Source organism: Gopherus flavomarginatus, chromosome 1 (assembly GCF_025201925.1).
Source record: "Gopherus flavomarginatus isolate rGopFla2 chromosome 1, rGopFla2.mat.asm, whole genome shotgun sequence".
Classification (NCBI taxonomy): Eukaryota; Metazoa; Chordata; order Testudines; family Testudinidae; genus Gopherus; species Gopherus flavomarginatus.
In genome coordinates this window covers 160,400,312-160,422,227 of record NC_066617.1, presented here as the reverse complement: position 1 = coordinate 160,422,227, position 21,916 = coordinate 160,400,312, and the positions used below count along the sequence as shown (strand labels likewise).

General features: G+C 43.9%; 1 protein-coding gene across 5 annotated transcripts in view; it reads right to left on the bottom strand.

Moving 5' to 3' along the window:
• The window catches only part of ARHGAP31 (Rho GTPase activating protein 31), an 879,079-nt gene that overhangs the window by 800,350 nt on the left and 56,813 nt on the right, over positions 1-21,916 (bottom strand). For 3 of the 5 annotated variants that reach the window (XM_050956546.1, XM_050956561.1, XM_050956551.1), the window contains exons 2-8: positions 14,413-14,515; positions 13,722-13,866; positions 7,731-7,813; positions 6,884-6,991; positions 5,206-5,351; positions 3,038-3,236; positions 375-499 (exon numbers count right to left, since the gene is read on the bottom strand). In XM_050956546.1, the coding sequence (XP_050812503.1) occupies positions 375-499; positions 3,038-3,236; positions 5,206-5,351; positions 6,884-6,991; positions 7,731-7,813; positions 13,722-13,866; positions 14,413-14,515 (909 nt within the window). Of the gene's footprint in view, positions 1-374; positions 500-3,037; positions 3,237-5,205; positions 5,352-6,883; positions 6,992-7,730; positions 7,814-13,721; positions 13,867-14,412; positions 14,516-21,916 lie in introns of those variants that run through there. The other 2 variants (XM_050956569.1, XM_050956578.1) reach the window with 2 other exon arrangements.

Genomic DNA, 21,916 nt, shown 5'->3' with positions numbered 1-21,916 from the left:
TACAACATGTAAGGCCCAAATCCTCTATGGTATTTAGGCTCCTAAGCCTAAAAAGCTTTGCAGAACTGGGGCTTAGTGCTTCCTAAACCCAGGGTAGGGTGCTGGGCAATGAAGCATATTCAACCCACCACCACAATGGATGTTCTGACTGCCTCTCATTGCCATACTCAAGTGAAAGGCCCATGATGGAAGGAGTTAACTATGTAACTCCTCCTGCCTCCCAACTCTAGAAGCCTAATCTGACTTTCATCCCAGATCTGAATTCTTGCAGCACTAACATCAACAGGATATCTGTTGTACCATTGCCATACCAGAGAGGGGTGATTAGGGGAAGCTGGCTGAGAGAAGAAATTAACTGACAAGCTGGTTCTTACCAGAGAGTTTCTGTCCTCTCACAAACACACTCCCATTTCGACTCAATTTTGATTTTGAATCTGATCCAGACCGGCCCAGGTTAAATATTGACTTCCATTTCTTGGATTTGGTGGACAATTTTCTCCTGGAAGAGAAAATGCACAGGAGATTAGTGCCAAGTACCTGGGGCTGAACACTAGTCCTGGTGTGCCACAGAAACGTGTCTCCCCCACCCTCCTCAGCCTCTGTTCTTCTTTTACTCTCTCTCTCTCTCTTTAATTCTGGGGTTTGCAATGCAAACATTACAATAACCTTAAGGCAGAGGTTTTTAAAGAGTCTCAGGTGTTTAGGCCCACAAATCCCAGTGACTTTCAGTGGGAGTTGGGCGCTAACTCCCTTGAGCCCCTTTGAAAAGCTCTGTGTAAAACTGCAGGAGAAGCACCACATCTCATGCATATTTCCCTTTGTATACTGTATTGTGTGGATTTTTGTCTTCAACTCCCTGCCTCACTCCCTCTGTTCATCTAGCATCAGACTGGTCTTCTCCCTGCCCACACTCTCGCCTCTCTTGGTGCAAGAACCTTTTCTGCAGCTCCTGCTTTTGGACACAGTCTCCCTGCATCTCTGCCTTGTCCTCAACAACCCTTCCTATCAGTCTGGTACAGAGAAGAGGATGTTAGAGGTACAGAGTCCCCTCTCATTGTGTTACAGAGGGACCAGGGGATTAGAGTAGGCCCGTTCTCCTGAAAGTGTGAGGAAAAGGACACTCTGGGGGCGGGGGGGAGGTGAGGTATCCTATTCTGGGAGTAGGCTGCCTCTGTACCTCTTCCCTTTGGTGTGTATCCTTTGCTGTTACTATATGAAGTGTGTAGATACATCACTGCTAAGGTTCCTTATGGGTCACTAGTAAGTCTCCAGCTGTACAGGCTATTATCTCTGAGCCAGGGAAATTCAGTGCCCATATTTTACTTAGATTAGATTAGATTAGAATTCGATAGATATTACTATGTATCTATCTATCTATCTAATCTATCTAGATATACACCTACCTGACAAGGGCAGCAAGGTCATCTGATTTCGCGCTCGTCTTCTCAGAACACGTGCCCTCTTGTCAATATCTTTTCAGCTATACCTACACTACTGACAGTGCTGGTGCACAGGGTACATGTAGATACACACTGCAGTGAAAGGCAGGCTGTGTCCACACTGTGGTATGTAGCTACACACATCAGCGAAAGGTTCTGGCAGGGAAGAGGCAATGGGGAAAGGCTCCAGCAGCTCTACGCTCTCTCTCCCCTTCAGATCCTTTCCCTTTCTTACCATCTACACTGCTATTTATACCCATGCTTAGCGGGGTGTGCAGGGTATGTACTCTACACACTGCCATGAGGAGTGTGCAGTGCAGATGTACTCTTAGTGATACAGCAGGAGTGATATTTGCTCTAGTGGCTCTTCTCTTTGCATGAAGGAACATAGTGAATTATACAACTAAGTTAGGGCTTTTAAATCCTTTTTTCATTTGCAGGCTGCTAAAAATTTTCAAATGGAGCTGTGGAACCCGCTGGAAATCTTAGTCCGCAGACCAGAGGTTGAAAACTACTGAACTAGCCAGATGGGTGCCTCACTCTGCAGTTCAGGACAGCCACCAGCAGGTGGAGCACTTACAACAAATGATTTCAAGATCTGTTTGACATTCAACCAGGTTGGGCGATTCAGGGAAGCCAAGGCAGCTGCCTTACAGCATGGGCCTGCCTGGTTCTGTGCAGGGCCACCCGGGAGGGGGTGGGAGGGCAAGTGTAGGGTGACCAGATAGCAAATGTGAAAAACTGGGACAGGGAGTGGGGGGTAATAGGAGCCTATATAAGAAAAAGCCTCAAATATCAGGACTGTCCCTATAAAATCGGGACATCTGGTCACCCTAGGCAAGTGGGGCAATTTGCCCCAGGCCCCGAAGGGGCCCCCACGAAAATATAGTATTCTATAGTATTGCAACTTTTTTTTTATGGAAGGGGACCCTGAAATTGCTTTGCCCCAAGCCCCCTGAATCCTCTGGGTGGCCCTGGCTCTGTACTGAGGAACGGTGGACACATGAGAACACAGAGACCTAGGGAAGTTGTAGGAACACATTTTCAATGCTTGCAAGGAGAGTCTGATCTCTTCTCCTTGGAGATGGGAGTCCATTAACCCTGATGGTGATGGTACGTTCATCAGTGGGTGGAGAAGGGGATCACGATGTGGGGAGTGGGGGTACAGCAGGAGTGGAAACATTCTCTCTGTCTTTCACATAACATTTCAAATGGCTAAAGTGGGACACAGCTGGTCATTGCCAATCCTTATGAAGCCATCCCAGCTGCAGGCACTGTTACCAGAGCATCATTTGCTGAGTGTGCCCCGCCCACCCCTCTCAGAAGCAGCATCATTCTCCATCCCTGTGCTCCCCTGCAGCCACTGAGCACGCCCAAGGGGGCTGAGCATGCCCTGGAGCAGCTGACGGCACTGCCCTCCCTAGCTCTGCCCAGCCAATGGTGTGTACTGCCGCAGGCGCAACTGAATGTGGGAAATGTTCTACTTCAGTCAGGACAGGAGGTTTGGGGGGATCAAAGCGGGACAGTCCCACCAAACCCATGACCATGAGGAGGTATGCTTTCATCAGTTAGTATTTCAGCTTTCTCTGGGCACCTACTTGCTATCAGGTAGGTCGACGACAGTGTGGAAGAAGGATCCAGTGACTGGGACAATTTCAGGCAAGCTGTTCTCTCTCCTCTCTTTCCGGGCAGGGTGGGAGGCTGACAGACTCCGTGCCTGAGCTTCTTCCAGGCTCACCAGTTTCATAGGCAGGGAGGCAGAGGGCAGGGTCAGACTCTTCACAATGGGCATATTCTCTGAAAGGGAAAAAAAGAAGATTCCAACTCTGAATGGGGGACCTAAGAAGGGTTCACATGTGTTTCCTCCACAGGATCACCTCTTGCAGGGGGAAAAGCACTTGCACAGAGATGCACTTGTCCAATGTGTCCTCTGTCTCCACAACAATCTTCCTCATCAGACTTCAGGGCCTCCCAGCAAGGCTCTGCTCATTAGCCATGCTCTGTATTGCACTGTACTGGCTGCTGCTGAAACCTGAGTATGAAAGATGTGTGTCCCTCCAAAACACCTGGATCCCAATTCCCCTGAACTTTGAAGAAGTTCAGATCCAGATCCCAACTTTGTGGCTGGTCCTTGTCTCTACTCTGTAATCTTTCTCCCTGTTTGTTTAGGGAGGTTGTTTTGAACAGTGACATTACTTTTTCCTTCGTAATTAATTTTAGTTCTGACAAAAGGACAACCCTGGAGAGTGAAGGCCTCTGTTTGTGTGGGCAGTAGCAAGACTAGCTTCCCACACACTGCCTCACCAATGAGCCTACCTCCTCTCAGAGTGGGAGGGGAGCTCAGCCCCTACAGTCTAGTCAATTCTTGGCCTATCTGCTGAACAAGGGAACCAATGAGTGCCAGTGCTGGTGGGTTCTGTGATATGGGAACTTCCCCACTAAGAACTGGACTGAGACTGTCCATTTATTCCTCACAGGACTCCACACAGCTGTTAGCAGGCAACAATGTTCAGTCACTACCAAAACAGGCCAGATTCGAGCTGGTGACCTGGAGATCAAAGGCTCTGCAACACACCACCAACCCTTTATGTTGGTGAGTCACTACTCCATCATGATATTTGTGCCAGTTTGAAATAATCCTAGGGCAGAATTCTTCACTCTGCAGCCTCCAACCTCTGCCATGGGAGAACAGAAGGCCATAGGCATTGCATTAGCACTGGAAGAACAGGGGTGTCTGCAGGTCAGGGCTGGAACTCTGAGCAGGTGGTTTCCAGAAGAGGACTTTAAGGGGGCATTGCAGGTCAGGGTTGATGGATAGTGACAGAGCTGGGTGTGGGGAAGTTGCATAGCCACTGCCCACACTGTGTCTTTAGGCAGCATGGTAAATCCCTCACTTCCTTAAGTGCTAAAAATTCCCTAAAGTTCAAATAAAAGGTGAAAAGAATTACAAACTTATAGAGGTGCACATGTTTGAGGTTACATGAGGCTAATCAGGACCAAGAGCCCCCATTAAAAGCACTTTCTCTACAAGCCTGTCTCTGAGTAACAATAACAGTATTTCCCAACTCTGCTGAAGTCCAGGACAAATTCTCAGTTTATGAAATAATGCCCTTGGTTATAAAGCAGCAAATCCTTAGACAGATGCTCTGAATGCCATGCAAAGCACACGCTGTCGTTTTGGGCATGTTTTCTGATGGCAGGAAGGGCTAGGATAAGACATGATGAGCAAAGGAAGGAGAAGGCTGTGGACAGAGATGGGGATAAGGGTGTGCAGAGCTATGACTGGAGAAGGCCTGACATTGTAAGAAGATTTTAGGCGGGGCTCAGGCTGTTCGTGGGAAGTTTTAGGGTTCTGGGCATTGGTAAGAAGGGCTAAGTGGCGTGGCTGTGGGAAAGGTTAGGATGGGTTGGGATATCAAGGGTAGATCTGTGAGGGTCGATGGGAAAGGTTAGTGTTGGGATTGGGAGTACTGTCATGCTGGTGAGAAGGGCATTGATGAAAAGTGTCATGATTAGTCAGGTCAGGCATTGGTGGGAAGGTTTAGAGTGGGTTTGCATTTTGGTAGGGATGATCGGGGATGTTGAGGAGAAGGATTTGGGGTGTTGGTGAGAAGTGTTAGGGTCAATGAGGGGTTGGGGTACTGGTAAGAAGGTTTTGGAGTGTCTATGAGAAAGGACGGGGTTGAAACTGGAGTGTTGGTGGGAGGAGATGGGACTAGGGTTAGAGCGGCCAGCAGTTAGCATATGTGGCAGGGGAGGTAGTTACCATCATGCTCCATGGAGCTGGTTGTTATGTTGTTGCTGAAGATCTGATCCACGTGATTCAAGATAAACTCAATCACCAACTGCTGGACTCGCACCTCCAGGAAAGCTGCATCCCCATTGCAGCCGACAGCCTCAATCTCCTTTGACCTGTACCACAGGGGGAGTGGCCATAAATACAATAAAACCCCTGCATCCTAAGATACAGTATGTGAGGGAAAGAATTGCTTTGACCTTCCCCAGTGGGTCATGGATCGAACCTTTCCCTGATACAGCAGGAATGTCCTGGAATAGAAATTTTTTATGCACTGTTGCTCTGAGTTTCGTTCTTTTCACTCTTCCAGTCCTTTACTCTCTCTTAACTTTCCATTCTTTCTTTATTCTTTCCCCATGTCCTCTCCCGTCTCTCCTTTTTTCTTCTGTGTTGCTTTCTGCATTTCCTCTCTCTCCTTTTTATTTTCACTAGTTTTATTCATCAGAAGTTTTCTTTTTCCTATTTCCACCATTCTATTTTTCCTTTCTGATCTTCTCTCTGTCCTCTTTCTCTATTCCTTTTAGAGATTAAACCAGAACACTGGGCCCAGCTCCCCCTCAGACTCTGGATTCGGCTCCAAACTTTGTAGTTTGGGCTTATCTCTGTAAGGTGGATTTGAAGTCAAACCACCAGAACTGAACCCAATCAAATCTGAGGGAAGACCAGATTTGAATTCCACGTCTCAGGTTCTTCTTTTTCCTGCTATTTTTTTATGATTGTCTTTATGTCCCTGTCCCTTCCTTCACTCCACCCAGCACTCTTGCATTCTCACTCTCTCAGCAGAAAAACCTTCCTTATCTTGACATGCCAAAGTGTTACTGAAGAAATTATCTCTGGGCAATGGATCCTTTGTAAAGTTAATGAGTGGTTTGTTAGATAACGGCTTGGAGCATTGCCAACTGGATAACCATGTAAAGAGACTGCAGTTGCATTGCCTGCCTCTTTCTTGTCCTCCCAGGGACTTGCATTACAAAGGAAACAGACTTCAGGTCATTTGACAAGAAGGACAGAAGCTGGAATGGAAATGTATGAATATAAACGTCCACTTTGCAATGTTCAATAGTTTCAACATTTGATCCAATCACAAGACTGGCTCTCAGCAGAGATTTTCAGGCAGGGTAAATTATGAAAAAATGCTTGGTGATCTTGTGATACCAGCAAATGTCCACTAGCAACTATCTTAAGATCTTCAAACTCATTTCACTTGCGACCAAAATGGATTTGGATTCAAGTTGTCTATAACATGTACCACCATCTCCCCTTCCCTAGTCACTCATTGCTCTACCCTATCAAACTTTACCACCCATATTTTGAAAACAGTTGCTTCAATCCCATAGTGATGAGCAAACACCTCATTTTTAAATGGACACTGTCAAAAAGAATATAGTTTTTAGAAATCCATAGATTTCCTTCCCTGGATATTAGTAGTAAAACCTCAGGTTATCCAATTTGGGAGAATTTTTTAAATCATATTTACTTTGCACTATTATTTATGCTGTTTATTTCTTTGCATTTTTCTCAGCGGGATCAGTCTGTGATTGACTGATCAGTCTCTGTTTACTGTCGGGTCAGTTTCACTCTCAGATGCTCCAGCAGTAGCTCAGCAGCACTGCCCTAAGAGTGAAGTGAAAAGAGGTCCTTACTGTACCTGAGGAGATTAGGTGCCCACACTAGGGCCAGGTTCCTGGTGTGCATGTTGGTCATGTTGCTGAAGGAGGCCAGGTGAGTCAGATGCTTGATCAGGTATTCCAAAGTCCTGCAAGCATTTGGTTTGGATAAAGAAAAAGTCTTCAGCTCCTGCACATGTGATCAAGTCTCCCGTTAGTTGCTAGCCCCCACAAGTACAGCAGTCTGCCATATAAGATCTGCTAACAGAATTCTCCTTTAGCCCAAGAGGTAGAGAGGCCTGTGTTTTGGTGATGATGGTACTGGTTTCAGTCTCCCGCAGTGACTGTGGTGTCTGTATATATGAGACTGGCAAAATGGGCACCATGGCTCAAAGCCAGAGCAGTGATTTGTTATGTCACAGTTTTTGAGCACTGGCGCAGAACACTATGGATGTTGTTATTGTGGATGGCTTCATGTGGTACAACCCAAATGAATTTGAGGAGGATGGACAGTGGGAAGCAGGAAGAGGGGGGCTACTGATGCATATGGCGGCTACGGAAGCTCAGATCACCTTGTATGCTTAAATGCATGGCTTAATTGCCTTCTCCCACTTGGACAGGACTGCGCAACTGGCCAAGTACGTTATGGCAGCTGGGAGGGAGACTCGGGTTGACAGAAGCTGGAGAGGGCTGGTTGCTCTTTCAGACACTTAATGCAATGATCTGTTCAATTTTATTTAGAGGACAGGTGAATTGCTCTTGAATTTGGTGGCAATGAATGAACCCACCTCTCAGCTCCTCCTCGAAGCAGAAGCCATTTCAGAGAATCGTTCCCACAGCTAAGAGCCACCGCATGGATCCCCACAGTTTCAACTGCTGAGTTCTTACCTATAATGTGATGGTGGAAGTTCCTGGATGACATTTTGAATACAGGCCAATTGCTCCTCCTCCGGGCAGCGAGATATTGCCTCCTGTGGAGAGAGAGGAAAGTCTGTTGAAGTGACGGATTTAGAGGGAGTGAGAGAGTGACAGAGAGAGACACGTACAGAGGCCTGGCAGGTGTCAGAGGGAGCATTGTCTCATTACATTACAGAGCTATGAGTAGGAAGTCCTGCCACTGACTTTCTGTGAGACCTTAAGCAAGTCACTTCACCTCCCTGTAAGAATAACCATACTTACTCATCTCGCTGTGGGGCATAGAGCCCTAGTCTCCTTCAGTTCACGGCTGAAAGTCTGGGCCTTAATTCATTAAACACTTTGAGATCTTCAGCTGTGAGATGTATTTCCTTTTTCTTCTTTTTGACTCTTTCCTTCCCCCTCCCCACTTCTCCCACTCATTTTTGAAAATTGATTTCTCCCACACACATACAATGACTGGGGGGAAAATGGAAAGAAAAAAAAAGAAAAAATATTGAGAGGGGCTGGAGGAAAAGAGGGAAGAGAAATGAAAGGAAAACAGGAGGAAATGATAAATAACAAAATGAAAAATATTGAAACTTTTTCCAAAATTTTTTTGAAAACAAATAAAAAATGAGTCCTTTTTATACCCTGTGAAATGAAAACAGCTTGGGGCTTATGGGGTGAAAGGCAAAGTAATTTATAAATAAAAACAAGCATTATTATCTACCATATATAGATATAGCAGCTCCTGTAATGATGAGGTATTTTAGAGTAGCTACAATGAAATGCCTAGAAATACAATCACATAGAGTAACAAAAGTCTACATTAGTGATTCGAGTGGAATAGCATAGATAAAACTGAGCCTATGCACCTCCCCACCACCACAGCCCGGCAGTTCTCTGCAGAGTAGAGCTGAGAGGGATAGAAGAACCTATTGTCTCAGTTCCTGGGAGTTCTTCTCTGCATTGTTAGTCTTCTTTCAGCTTCCCTTTCAACATTGCAATTGGAGAGGACAAGCCACTAGGAACTTTAAACAATGTGAGGCTATGTAGGATCCATCTGCCCACACTTCTACTTCTGGGGATTGGAGTGAGTTCCAAGAAAGATACTGTGACCATGCCTGCCAATTGGAGTTTTGCCTATGTAAGGATGTGAGCAAAGCTAGAGCTGAGATAAAGAAAACAATCCATTCCTAACCATCAGTTGCTTAAATATTATTAATCTGAAATCACCAACCACAGCCACAGAAACACCTTCCTGTGTTTTCACTGTCACTACTACATTTCCATTATTTATTCTGCTGTCACTATTCTTGTCACTATTCTTTTCGCTATAAGCCATCCTTTATACAATACCACATGTAAATTGCAATCATCAATTTCGCTACCAGAGATGGGCATGAACTGCATGCCAGGATCCAAGCAGCCCCCACTTTCAGAACCCAGATTTGAATTCTGTGGCTTGAACCTATTTCTGGTCTTTGTTGTCAGCCCACAACCACAGGTGCATAGTAGACACCACCACCACGACAGTTACCACATCAGGCAGCAAAATCATCAACAAAACCTTTGACGTCATCAGTCAATAACTTCACCACTGTTACCAATGATCTCACCAATAAGAGCATAACCAGGATCACCAACGCCAGTCCTTTAACATCACTGACATGGTACACGTGTGCTGACAAACTTAAATACTATTAATCAGGCATCCATCAAGGAGAGGATTTTGCATCAATAATGAACATACAGAGAGAGATCAGGTGTTCATATTCCACCAGCCTGCCTCCAACGTCAAAACATCTGATGGACAGAGAGACGGACACCTTATTTGGATTAAATAAGATCTGACCTTAATCTTCATTCAAAGCAAGAATTGAGCCTTTTCTGAGGGTCAAAGAAATTAGTAGGGTGGAAGTTAACCAGTAATTTATTTATTTATTTATTTTTTATCTCCACAAGCCTCAGCTCCAGAGACAGTCCCAGCTAAAAAGACAGCTCTGATACCTCTGAACTTGGGAAATTCACATCTGAGCTTTGTGCCTGACCCCATCTCTCCTATGGCTGAACTGAAAACGCAGAGCTAAAAACTCCTGAATTGGGGGAAGTTCTGCTCCAGATCTAAATCTTACAACTCAGACCCATCTCAGCTGATTATTTTTTGTTTCAATCCACCAGTGGAAGTACTGACCTATAAAAAAGACCTGTTTCCACCATTTCAGAGACAAGAAGCACAATAAATCCAACGCTTCTCGTGTGAGATTTCCAGGCCATTGTTTCTGACCAAAGATGGATCAGGAGAAGCATCCAAACATTTGGATGCAAATCTGAAACATCAGATATCAGCTAGGTTGCATGGCTGTAAATCTGTGCAGATTTTGGCTCATACGTTTCATTTCTAGATTCTAGGAAAGGAAGCTGAAACAGACAGCAAGCAAATGCTGATTTGTGTGATGTCATGACTGACTCAGACCCAACAGCCTTACTTCTCAGCCAACTGAGCTAGAAACTCATGGCATGGCTTACAAAACCAGGGGGGATCATCTTCAACATGTGGAATTATAGATTCAGAACAGCAAGAAGCAGAGGATACAGAATCCCAAGAAAAACCAATTGCTTTTATTTAATGTCTTTTTTTTCAAATTTAGCATTAATTACTGATTGTTTCACCTTGTGAATGGGAAGAAAAAATTAGAAGGAGACAGGGTGTTTCAGATGCACAGTCAAGGATACACGTGATCTATTACCCTTCTACTCCAAAAGCAGCAAAGAATCCTGTGGCACCTTATAGACTAACAGACGTTTTGGAGCATGAGCTTTCGTGGGTGAATACCCACTTCCTCAGATGCATGTAATGGAAATATCCAGGGGCAGGTATATATATGTGTGCTAGCAAGCAAGCTAGAGATAAGCTTGCTAGCACACATATATATACCTGCCCCTGGATATTTCCATTACATGCATCTGAGGAAGTGGGTATTCACCCACGAAAGCTCATGCTCCAAAACGTCTGTTAGTCTATAAGGTGCCACAGGATTCTTTGCTGCTTTTACAGATCCAGACTAACACGGCTACCCTCTGATACCTTCTACTCCAGTGACCACACTGGGTGTGCTCAGCTGGTAGCCTCTGGCTAGCAAATGGAGTAACACTGAGGGAGGAAGAAGGTGTGTGGCCTTCTGTTATTGAATTGGTTTGATGAAGCAATCAGTCCCTTTACACTAGTGTTAGAATGAGTCTGCCAGTGCCAGAGTCACCAACTCAATCAGGACTGGATTATGAGCTGGTGAAGGACCAGAGCAGGAGGGAGTGTCATACTGCAAAGATAAATATGCAGCAATGCCATGGCAGGGTCATGATATATATAAACTTGATACGGTTGAAGCCGAAAGGCTAATCCCTCTCTAGTCATTAAGAATTTCCCTATCCTGAGACACGAATGTCTGAATCACTGTGGTGACTCAAAGCTGTGCCTATCCTTCCTCAGACACAGTGCTGAGTGAGGCAGACAGGGTAGGATTAGCAGGCATCCCTGCCTCCCACCCGCACACTGCTGTCTAGACACTGGGGCACCCATCCTACATTCAACCAGACTCCCCTTCTGGTGGTTTTCGCCAGACTCTGGGGAATAGTTTCTTTTTCTTGGCTTCTGTTAGTATTTCTAGCCAAATCGGTTACCCACTGTAAGTAGCAATGCCTATAGTTAAGGCTGCCCAACAATTCCCGTTATAAGAACTAGAGCTCTATGAATAATGGATTTTGCCGTGTGCTTGCAACTCTGACTTTTTTTTTTTTTAATTGTTTCAGGTCAACCTCAAGCCAACATTTTTCAAAATGTTCAGCGGATCAAAGTGTTGAAAAAAAATTGTTTTGGGTCAAACAAAACATTTCATTTGACCTGAAACAAAATGTTTCATTTTGATTTTGAGTGTTTTTTCACATTTTAATTCTAAAAAAATTAATGTGAAGGAAATTTCCAAACAAAAAGTTATTAGTGCTGAAAAAATGAAACATTTCCTTTAAAAAAAAGTCATAATGAAACATTTTCATGTTTGGATTTTTAAAAATTATTTTACCCAAAAAATTTGGCAAAACCAACACGAATTCACAAAACGTTCCAATGTCACCCAATCTTGCATTTTTTGCCAAAAACAGGTTTTGGCTGAACAATTTCACACAGCTGTAATAAGAACCTGTTTTCAGTTGCTTTTGACTTTGCCAAATCTTAATCATCGCAGTCCTTCATCCCCTCTACTCCTTATCCCAGTCCCCTCCCTCACTACCCCCCAGAACCGGCTCCTCACCTCTTTGCATTCTCATCAGCTTTTTCCTCCTTCTTGTCCTTCTGCCTGGGTTCAGGAGTGAAAACACAAGAGAGACCATCTTCCTGCTCTCAGTTCCTATGTTGGGCATGATAGTTGTCCCTGGGCAGCCAGGAGCAGTAATTGCAGGGAAAGTCCTGTTCAGCCCCTGCAGCCCTTAGTTGGAGCATGCTAAATACAGATGGAACCTTTGGAGAATTTAGCTGCCAAACTCTAACAAGTCTCTAGTGAGCAAGTGCAAACTGAGATTGTTCAGAGACTTAAAACTCGGCCAACTTGCGCATATTTTCAAGGGGAAAACAAAAGGCTATTCTGTTCTATATAAATTCATATACCATGCTCATCACCATGGTATCTAACCTTCCTGACACCAGGGTGATCCCTCAGTCAATTTTCTAGTCCCTGCTTCAGATCTAAAGGGGGACACCAGAGCTTCTCAACGAAACAGTTGTAAGAATCTTCGAACATGGGCAATACGATGCATTTTTCCCTAATATCATTCTGAGAAATGGCTGAACTGTTTTAGCTGAAACTTTCCAAAAACATTCAATATGAGAGACAGACAGACAGTATGAAAAATTTCTGCCAAAATGGTTAAAGATTGGCAAAGTCATAACCAAATGAATGCAGGAGTTTATAGTGGAAAGCATCAGGTAACCTTAACTACAGGTGTTCCTATCTGCACTGCTAATAATAAAATATTATTTGTCATCAAATTGTCCAGCCCTTTTAGAAGTCCAGCTATGGTCCCCAGGACAGACTTAAGGAGGCTCAGCAGCAAGGGTTACAGTCTATTTTTCTGGCCCCAGCAGTCTGCTCCCAGACTCCTACTTGTATCCACACATAAACTATATTCACGTTGCAAAATGGAATTATTACTTTAAATGAGGTTACAGATTTCTGCTTGAACAGTTTCCACTTTCACCTGCTCTTTGTATCCAGGACATGCTCATTATGGCCTGATTTTCCATTGCCCTCTACCTTGTGTCACAATTTACCTCAATGCAAACGGAGTGAAAAACACTAGCACATCAGCAAGAAGTAGTATTTTACACCCACTGTGCACTCACTGTGAACAGGTGTAAATGACTGCACAGTGCATCAGACAATCAGGCCCTGTGTATTCACATGTTATAAAAATTACAAGCAAAGGACAGCAATGGAGGAAAGAAACAGAATTAGGGAAGGAGAGGAGGGAGGGAGGAAGGAAGGAAAGGTTCAATGAGACAAAGAGAAAAAGGGAAAGAAAAGTGAGTAAGGGAAAGAATGAGAAAAAACAGAACGAGAGAGGGAGATATGGAAGAGAAGGAGACAGTGTAACACAAGGATAGAGGGACGGAAATAGCGAAGAGAAAGAATGAGGGAAACAAGGAAGGGACAGAGAGAAACAAAGTGAGAGAGAGAGACAGCAACAGACAAAATGAAGAGACAGAACAAGTGTGCCTGAGCACTGATGGATGATCCACCTACACACACACACACACACACACACACACACACACACACACACACACACACACACACACACACACACACACACACACACACACACACAAAACTCTGACACAGGGTCATCAGAGTGAGACTAAAACACAAACAACTACCTTTACCAAAACACATGTGCATGCCGGGCTGTGAACAAGAATAAAAGGCTCACCGTAAATTTCTTGTAGAGCTCATAAGTGAGGAGGGGGTTTGGCAGCTCCCTGAAGTACAGCTTGCAGAGTGACCCCACACAGTGAATGTCCTGAAGGTAAACTTCCCTTGTCAGGTCTGGACATTGATCAGAGCCAAACTCCTGCCTGAAACAACACAGACAGGGACATAACAGCCTGGAAGAACAGGAGCTGGAAACAGTCCATGCCTAGTTATCTGTCACAGACAGAGGGAAAAGAGAAATGTTATAGAATGGAAAGCAGAGATCTGCCTCTTTTACCTGCAACCTGGCCCAGATCCTCTCCTGAAGCTCAGACTCCAGATTCATTCATCTCTGGTTTCCCTCACAAAGCTCCACTGATGGGTCCTAAAACTGACATACAGCGACTATCCTCTCCTGAGTTTGGATACTCCTGGGCTGCCCCTAAGGTACTCTGTTAATGGATCCAGAGGGAGGTGCTTTTGGGGGGACAAAAATTAGTCTCCGTAAAGTAGTGTATTTGGTCTTTACCAGTGTTAGGAACTAAGGTTGTCTCTAAACCTGGTCTCCTCTGTACCAGGGTTGGGATATGCTGCCCTCATTACACCACCGAGAAACCACATTCAACAAGTCTATGTCTCGACTAGCCCCACACAATGGTACTGAGCAATGCCACTGAACTCCCACTTTGCAGTCAGACCCCTGCCCTTACCTCAGCTTCTGTATGTTGGATGTCACTCCAGAGAGCCGGTAGATTCCATCCACAATGCCGTGGGTCTCAATGAACTTGGCACAGCTCCTCAGCACGTAAGGGACTAATAAAGGAAAGGAAGATGAGGTCAGCAGTGACTAGACAGAGAGAAGATCTTACATGAGGGTCCTCAAGAAGACAATCTCATTAAACAGTGGCAGAGCCTCTCTGCAGTGACCAGGAAAGGATATTGTAATGGGTGAGATCAAGAATAGCAAAATAAAATCCTTTAAGTGGCCACAAATTGATTTACAGAGCTAGACAGCAGGTCACACGACAGTTCTGCAGGAGCCATTGTCATCATCTGCTCTGACAATAACGGCCTGTAATCACAAAGGCTGCTCTAGCCATACCTTGAAATGCAAAAAAAGGCTTTTTCCAGAGGGGAAAGTGATTCAATCGTAACTGGGAACATGAAGTACCAGGAATCCTCCAAGCAAGCTGTTCTCATGAGATCTCCAGCCTACCTGTGTTCATAAAATATCAGGGCTGGAAGGGACCTCAGGAGCTCATCTAGTCCAATCCCCTTGCTCAAAGCAGGACCAGTCCCCAACTAAATCATCCCAGCCAGGGCTTTGTCAAGTCTGACCTTAAAAACCTCTAAGAAAGAAGATTCCACCACCTCCCTAGGTAACCCATTCCAGTGCTTCACCACCCTCCTATTGAAAAAGTTTTTCTTAATATTCAACCTAAACCTTCCCAAATGCAACTTGAGACCATTACTCCTTGTTCTGTCATCTGATACCGCTGAGTACAGTCTAGATCCATCCTCTTTGGAACCCCCTTTCAGGTAGTTGAAAGCAGTTGTGCCAACCGGTCTGATTAATTTGGATAAAAATCAGAGAAGCATCTACTCTTGTGTGTGAGACTAGTGCCCAGTGACTAGGGTTTAGAAATACCTAGAGAGATCAGATTAGAAAGAAATATAGGCCAGATCCTCAAATCGACATAGCTCCATGGGCTTCAAAAGAGCTCCACCAATTTATACCAGCTAAGATTTAGAAAAGAGCCCAAACCACTAAATTCATATCCAGATCTGGAGTTTAAGTGTGTTTCAATCTGAGGTTTTGCTTTCTCTCATTACACAAGTATAGGAGCCAGTCATCCTTTTGGTTCAGATCCAATCCCCTGCTGTCCCCAGCACACTCAGCTGGCAGAGTCCTTTCCTATTAAATGCAAATCACTACATTAATGCAGTGTGAAGGCTGCACAGTTATAATCCCAAGACAATCAGGAAATACAGACGTTAAGGTTCCTCACAGCAGCATTAACTCGGCCACATTGTGTGTCCCATACACTCTGTAGGACAAACAGTAATAGATTAAGCTCTACATTTAACCAGAAAAGCAGGCATAGCCATTGCTGCAGTGTCACGAAGCAAGGCTAAAGGCTGAACCTTCCTGGGTTCTAGTGGTAATAATTTGCAGCAGTAAGGTCATACCAGCCGGGATTTTGACATTTAGGACACAGATCCAGCAGATCAAGGAGAGTCTGAATGTAGCATAACTGGTGCAGTTCCATTGCACAATGGAGAAGGCAAGTGGGAGCCTTCCCGGGGGGCTTTACCTCTTATGTGACATGCGGCACAGCACCACTGGGGCTATAACATGGAGCAATGCATTGGGGAGGGACGGGAAGGGGTTATTGGATCCATTTCCTATACCAACCCACCAGTGCCATTTTTTCTTGTCCTGGCCATTAAGGGAAAGGTTTTTGTTTTTTTCCTGGAGGGTTTTGCTACTTAATGTAGCATGACACTTACATGTCCCCTCATGTTCACTCTCTCCCAGCAATAGGATCCTGCTCAGGTCAGCAAGACAGAATGTGTGGAGAGGTCATAAGAGGAGTGGACATCTTTGTACTCCACTAAAAGTCTTAGCAGATGCCGTGAGGTCAGTCAGAAGTGATTGTTCATACTTTTATAATATTTTCATGCCTGTCCTTGCAAGCCAAGCCAAGGCACCAGTCCTTAGTGAGGTCTCTGCCCATATCAAGGATCAGTTTCAAACTTCAGCCACTGTCACTGTATTCCCATTCAGAACACAATGGGCCAGATGTATTGGGGACAACTTTTTGTTTCAGAAAGCGGTGGAGTTAACCAGGGAGACAGACATTTTAGACTTGATTCTAACCACCAGGGAGGAGTTGGTAGGGAATCTGAAGATGGAAGGCAATGTGGATGAAAGTAGCCATGAAATGATAGATTTCATGATTCTAAGGAAAGAAAGGAGCAACAGCAGCAGAATAAGGACAATGGACTTCAAACAAGCAGACTGTAACAGACTCAGAGAACTGGTAGGCATGGAGCCATGCGAAGAAAATCTGAGGAAACAAGGAGTTCAAGGAGAGCTGGCAGTTTCTCAAAGAGCCAGTATTAAAGGTGCAACAGCAAACTATCCCAGTGCAGAGGAAAGATAGGAAGAATAGTGAGAAGGCAGCATGGCTCCCCCCCAGGAGCTCTTTAATGACCTGAAAATCAAAAAGGAATCCTATAAGAAATGGAAACATGAACAAATTGCTAAGGGTGAGAACAAAAGAATAGCTCAAGCATGTAGGGACAACACCAGAAAGGCTAAGGCAAAAATGAGTTATACATAACAAGGGACATAAAAGGCAATAAGAACTGGTTCTTTACATAATTTAAGAGCAAGAAAAGATGAAGGAAAGTATAGGTACTCTCCTTAGAAGGGAAGCGGAGCTAATAACTGATGATATCAAGAAGGATGAGGTGTTTAATGCCTATTTTACTTCAATCTTCACTAAAAAGGTTAATGGTGACCAGATACTCAACATAATTAATATTAACAACCACCAGGAAGAAATGCAACCAAAACAGAAAAAGAACAGGTTAAACAATGTTTAGATAATTTAGATGCATTAAAGTCACCAGGGCCTGATGAAATACACCCTAGGGTACTGAAGAAACTAGCTGAAACAATCTCACAATCATTAATGATTATCTCTGAGAAATGGAGAACAGGTGAGGTCCCACAAGACTGGAGAAGGGGAAACATAGTACCTGTCCTTAAAAAGAGAAAAAAAGAATTGGGGAATTATGGATCAAACAGCCTAACTTCAATACTTGGAAAGATACTGGAACAAACTACTAAACTCCTAGAGGACAACAGTTATAAGGAATAGCCAACATGGATTTGTCAAGAACAAATCATGGCAAACAAACCTAATTCCCTTCTTTGTCAGGGTTATTGTCCTATTGGATGGGGAAAGCTGTAGATGTGATATATCTTGATTTTAGTAAGGCTTTTGACACTGTCCCACGTGACATTCTCATAAACCAGCTAGGGAAATGTGGTCTAAATGAAATTACTATAAAATAGATGCAAAATGGTTTTAAAGACCATATTCAAAGAGTAGTTATCAATGGTTTTCTGTCAAAGTGGGGGGATATATATACCGAGGTACTGCAGGGGTCTGTCCTTGATCTGGTGCTATTCAATATTTTCATTAATGACTTGCATAATGGACTGGAAAATATGCTTATAAAATTCACAGAAGACACCAAAGTAGGAATGGTTTCAAGCACTTTGGAGGACATGATTAGAATTCAAAGTGACCTTGACAAATTGGAGAATTGGTCTGAAATCAACAAGATGAAATTCAATAAAGATAAGTGCAAAATACTACACACTCAGGAAGAAAAAAAATCACATGCATAGCTACTGAAAAGAGGTTATAGTGGATCACAAATTGAATATGAGTCAACAACATGAGGCAGTTGCTGAAAAAGCTAATATCATTCTGGGGTGTATTAACAGGAGTGTCATACATAAAACATGGGAGGTAATTGTCCCCAGTCTACTCGGCCTGGTGAGACCTCAGCTGAAGCACTGTGTCCGGTTCTGGGTGCCGCACTTTAGGAAAGATGTTTGCAAATTGGAGGTAGTCCAGAGAAGAGCAACAAAAATGATACAAGGGTTAAAAAACCTGACCTATGAGGAAAGGTTAATAAAACAGGGCATATTTAGTCTTGAGAAAAGAAGTCTGATGGAAAGCCTGATAACAGTACTTCAAATATGGTAAGGGCTTTTATAGAGAGGATGGTGATCAACTGTTCTCTATGGCCACTGAAGGTAGGACAAGAAGTAATGGGCTTAATCTGTGGCAAGTGAGATTTAGGTCAGATATTACGAAAAACTTTCTAACTATGAGGGTAGTTAAGCACTGAAATAGGTTTCTCAGGGAGGTTGTAGAATCCCTGTCACTGGAGGTTTTTCAGTATAGGTTGGACAAACACCTGTCAGGGATGGTCCAGATTTACATGGTCCTTCCTCAGTGCAAGGGGCTGGACAAGAAGAGCTCTTGAGGTCCCTTCCAGCCCCCCATTTCTATGATTTGGTGCTCCTGGCTAAGTGGCTCACTGCAGTTTCCTCAGCAGAACGGAATCTTCGGGTGGTGTTGAGCCAGCTTTATGCCACCTCTGTTACTGACCCCCGGAGCCCACCCACAGTGTAAAAGATGGGGCCAAGAGAAAGGAAGCATGGCCAGAGCACTGTTACACTCTAGCAATCCCCAGCTGCAGGAATGGCCCCTTAAGGTTGTTCAAAGTTGCTCTGCAAGACCAGCAACCTGAGGATCAAATTGCCCCAAAGGTGACTAACAGCAACCCTGGTGGCTCCCCACACCTCTGAACTGCACTGGCCTAATGTGGTTAGATTTGTTTGTTTGACCATTTTTGCAATGAGAAACATTAATTTTAATCAATTTTTCATAACTCAAAAATGGGGGAAGAAAAGGGTTTTCCTCAAACTCTCCTCCTCCTCCTCATAATCTAATACACCTTTGGGGAAGGCACCAAGTATGAAAAACTTCAGGCCAAATGTTGAGTGTTATGAAAGGTTGTGAACATGCTGGAACAGAACTATCCCAAGCTATATATGTACTGGGTGCTCACGGGCATCTCCTTTCATGTGTGTTCATTTGGCAGTGTAAAAATGGCACCCATCATTTCAGCAGCAAATGAGCAAGTCATGCAAATTAAACCAATAAGACAGCATGACGACTTGTCACCCCTCCCTCTGCCGTGGTTCACAGATCCCATCCCTCCTTAGCCTACCTACAGTCTCCCTAAGCTACCCCCTTGTCAAAAGCCAGGGTACAGAAAGACTTTGTGACATGGCTTGATAATCAACAGGTTAAAGCTGTGTCAGAACTGTCTCTATAGCACTCAGCTAGGAAGCCCTCCCTATAGAATTATTTCTATGTGGAGTTTCGCCTGGGTGATTACGTCAATGATCCCAATGGTGATTCATTGCAGCACCCACTACAGTCATTTTGGGAATTCTTGACCGTTAGTCTCCCGTGCCTTAGCTTGGGAAGGCCCTCTTTGCACATCCCTATTGCTCTCTGCTTGCTTCCATACAAACACACACAAACGGGGGGAGGGATAACTTAGTGGTCGGAGCATTGGCCTGCTAAACCCAGGGTTGTGAGTTCTCTCCTTGAGGGGGCCATTTAGAGATCTGGGGCAAAAGTTTGTTTGGGGATTGGTCCTGCTTTGAGCAGGGGGTTTATTAGATGACCTCCTGAGGTTCCTTCCAACACTGATATTCTATGAACCCCAGCAATGCATAGATCTCATATATCTGCCAGCAATTCCTCTCAAAGTCACATGATCCAAATTAAATAACTCTCCTCTCTGGAAATTTCAAAGTTGTTGCACTAAAGTAACAGAGAGGAGAATTTGTCTTGTGTCTTTAGAGCACAGGGCTCACTATACTGTCTCACTATCCAATACTGGATCAAACTCAAGGACCTTGTGCTGATTAAAGAACCACAAGAGTCAGGACTAACCCAGCGATGTGACTTCTGTCTCTGTAGCCTTTACCTGTCATAATAGCTGTGCTCATTAGAAACCATGAAACTGTCTACAAAACAGGCAAGATGCATAGCAAGAGACAGAACTTTCTCAGCAGCACAACTCCATCCTGAAGGATTAATTCAAACAGGAATTATTCTAGTTCAAACAGAAATTATTTCTGTAAAGTTTATGACCCGTGCCATGCAGGAAGTCACACTAGATAGTCAGACACATCCCTTCTGGCCTTCAAAACTATGAATCTATGGTTCTTCCATGATGTCACTGCCTTCAAGATGAAATGTGAGACTCATCCTTTCACAGTAACAGCATCCTCCTCCCAGCAATGGCAACTACACTAATAAATCACATGGAAGGACACTGATGGGAAGAGAGAAAGGAAGAAAGTTTCTCCCACCTCTTTCCTGAAAAGCCAAATGTTCTTTTGGGACATGCCCCTGGAGAGGAGAGAGAGAAACATTTCCATCTCTGAGTACAACCAATAGCTGCTTATCTGTAACATGGTTAGGCACTCAGACACTGTGATGAGGAGCATAATATGAATGATTAGCTGGAAAGACAAACTAAATAGAATTCTCCCCTCCCCCAATCACCCTTGCCTGTTTAGACTGTTAGCTCTCTCTGACAGTGACTGTGTGTGCCTAACGCAATGAGGCATATTCCAGAAGTCTTGAGGTCCTTCTGAGTGTAGCCTTCATTGACTTGAGATCTACCATACCATTCTTTCACTAAAAGGGAAAACCTATAATGGCAGCAGGCCGTAAAAGAGACCCAGTTTGGGAATATTTTAATGAAGTTCCTCTACTCATGGGTAAGACAGGCATGCATGCAAAATGCAAACAGTGCAACAAAGGATTGCAAGCCCTGGCTGCCCGAATGAAACAACATCATGAGAAGTGTTCCTTCTCAGGAGGAAGCTGCGTTGAAGACGATGAAAGGAACAGGTCTGAACATGCAGGATCTTCAGGTTGGTAAACTTTTTTTATTTCATACTTCTTTCTTAAAGACTGCCTGTCTTCTTTCTGGACTATTCTTGAATTCTCATGTCTGAGCAAAAAATATAGTTGTTACTCTATGGTCCTATCATTTTAGATGCAGTTGTGATAAAAAAAATAAATAGCTGAAATAGGCAGATCTTCCTTTTACAATTTCACCTTTAAAGTAATACTGAGTGTCAGTTAATGCAATGAGTAATACTAAAATGAGCAGTATCATAATAATAATTAAATTACTGCATTGACTGATTTTTGTTTAGGAGAATCCATCCTCAACATACAGGATTCTGAAGACTATCCACCTTCAAGATCACCATCATTTTCTATAGTTTCAGAGTTATCTACCAATTATAGTGTTTCAGTCAGATCATGTATGTCACACAGCCACAGAATATTTATCAAAAAGAAAAAAAAATCTCCATCATCCAGAAATAACCATAGATAAGTTTGTGATAAGAACCAGCAGATTACAAAAAGAGGTAACTGATGAAAAAATTGCCCGGTTTGTTTATGCAACAAACTCTCCTTTCTGTATGATTGAGAACTCACACTTCATTAACATGGTTCAGTCATTAAGACCAGGATACAGTCCACCCAACAGAGCAGATGTTGCAGTCAAATTGCTGGATAAAGT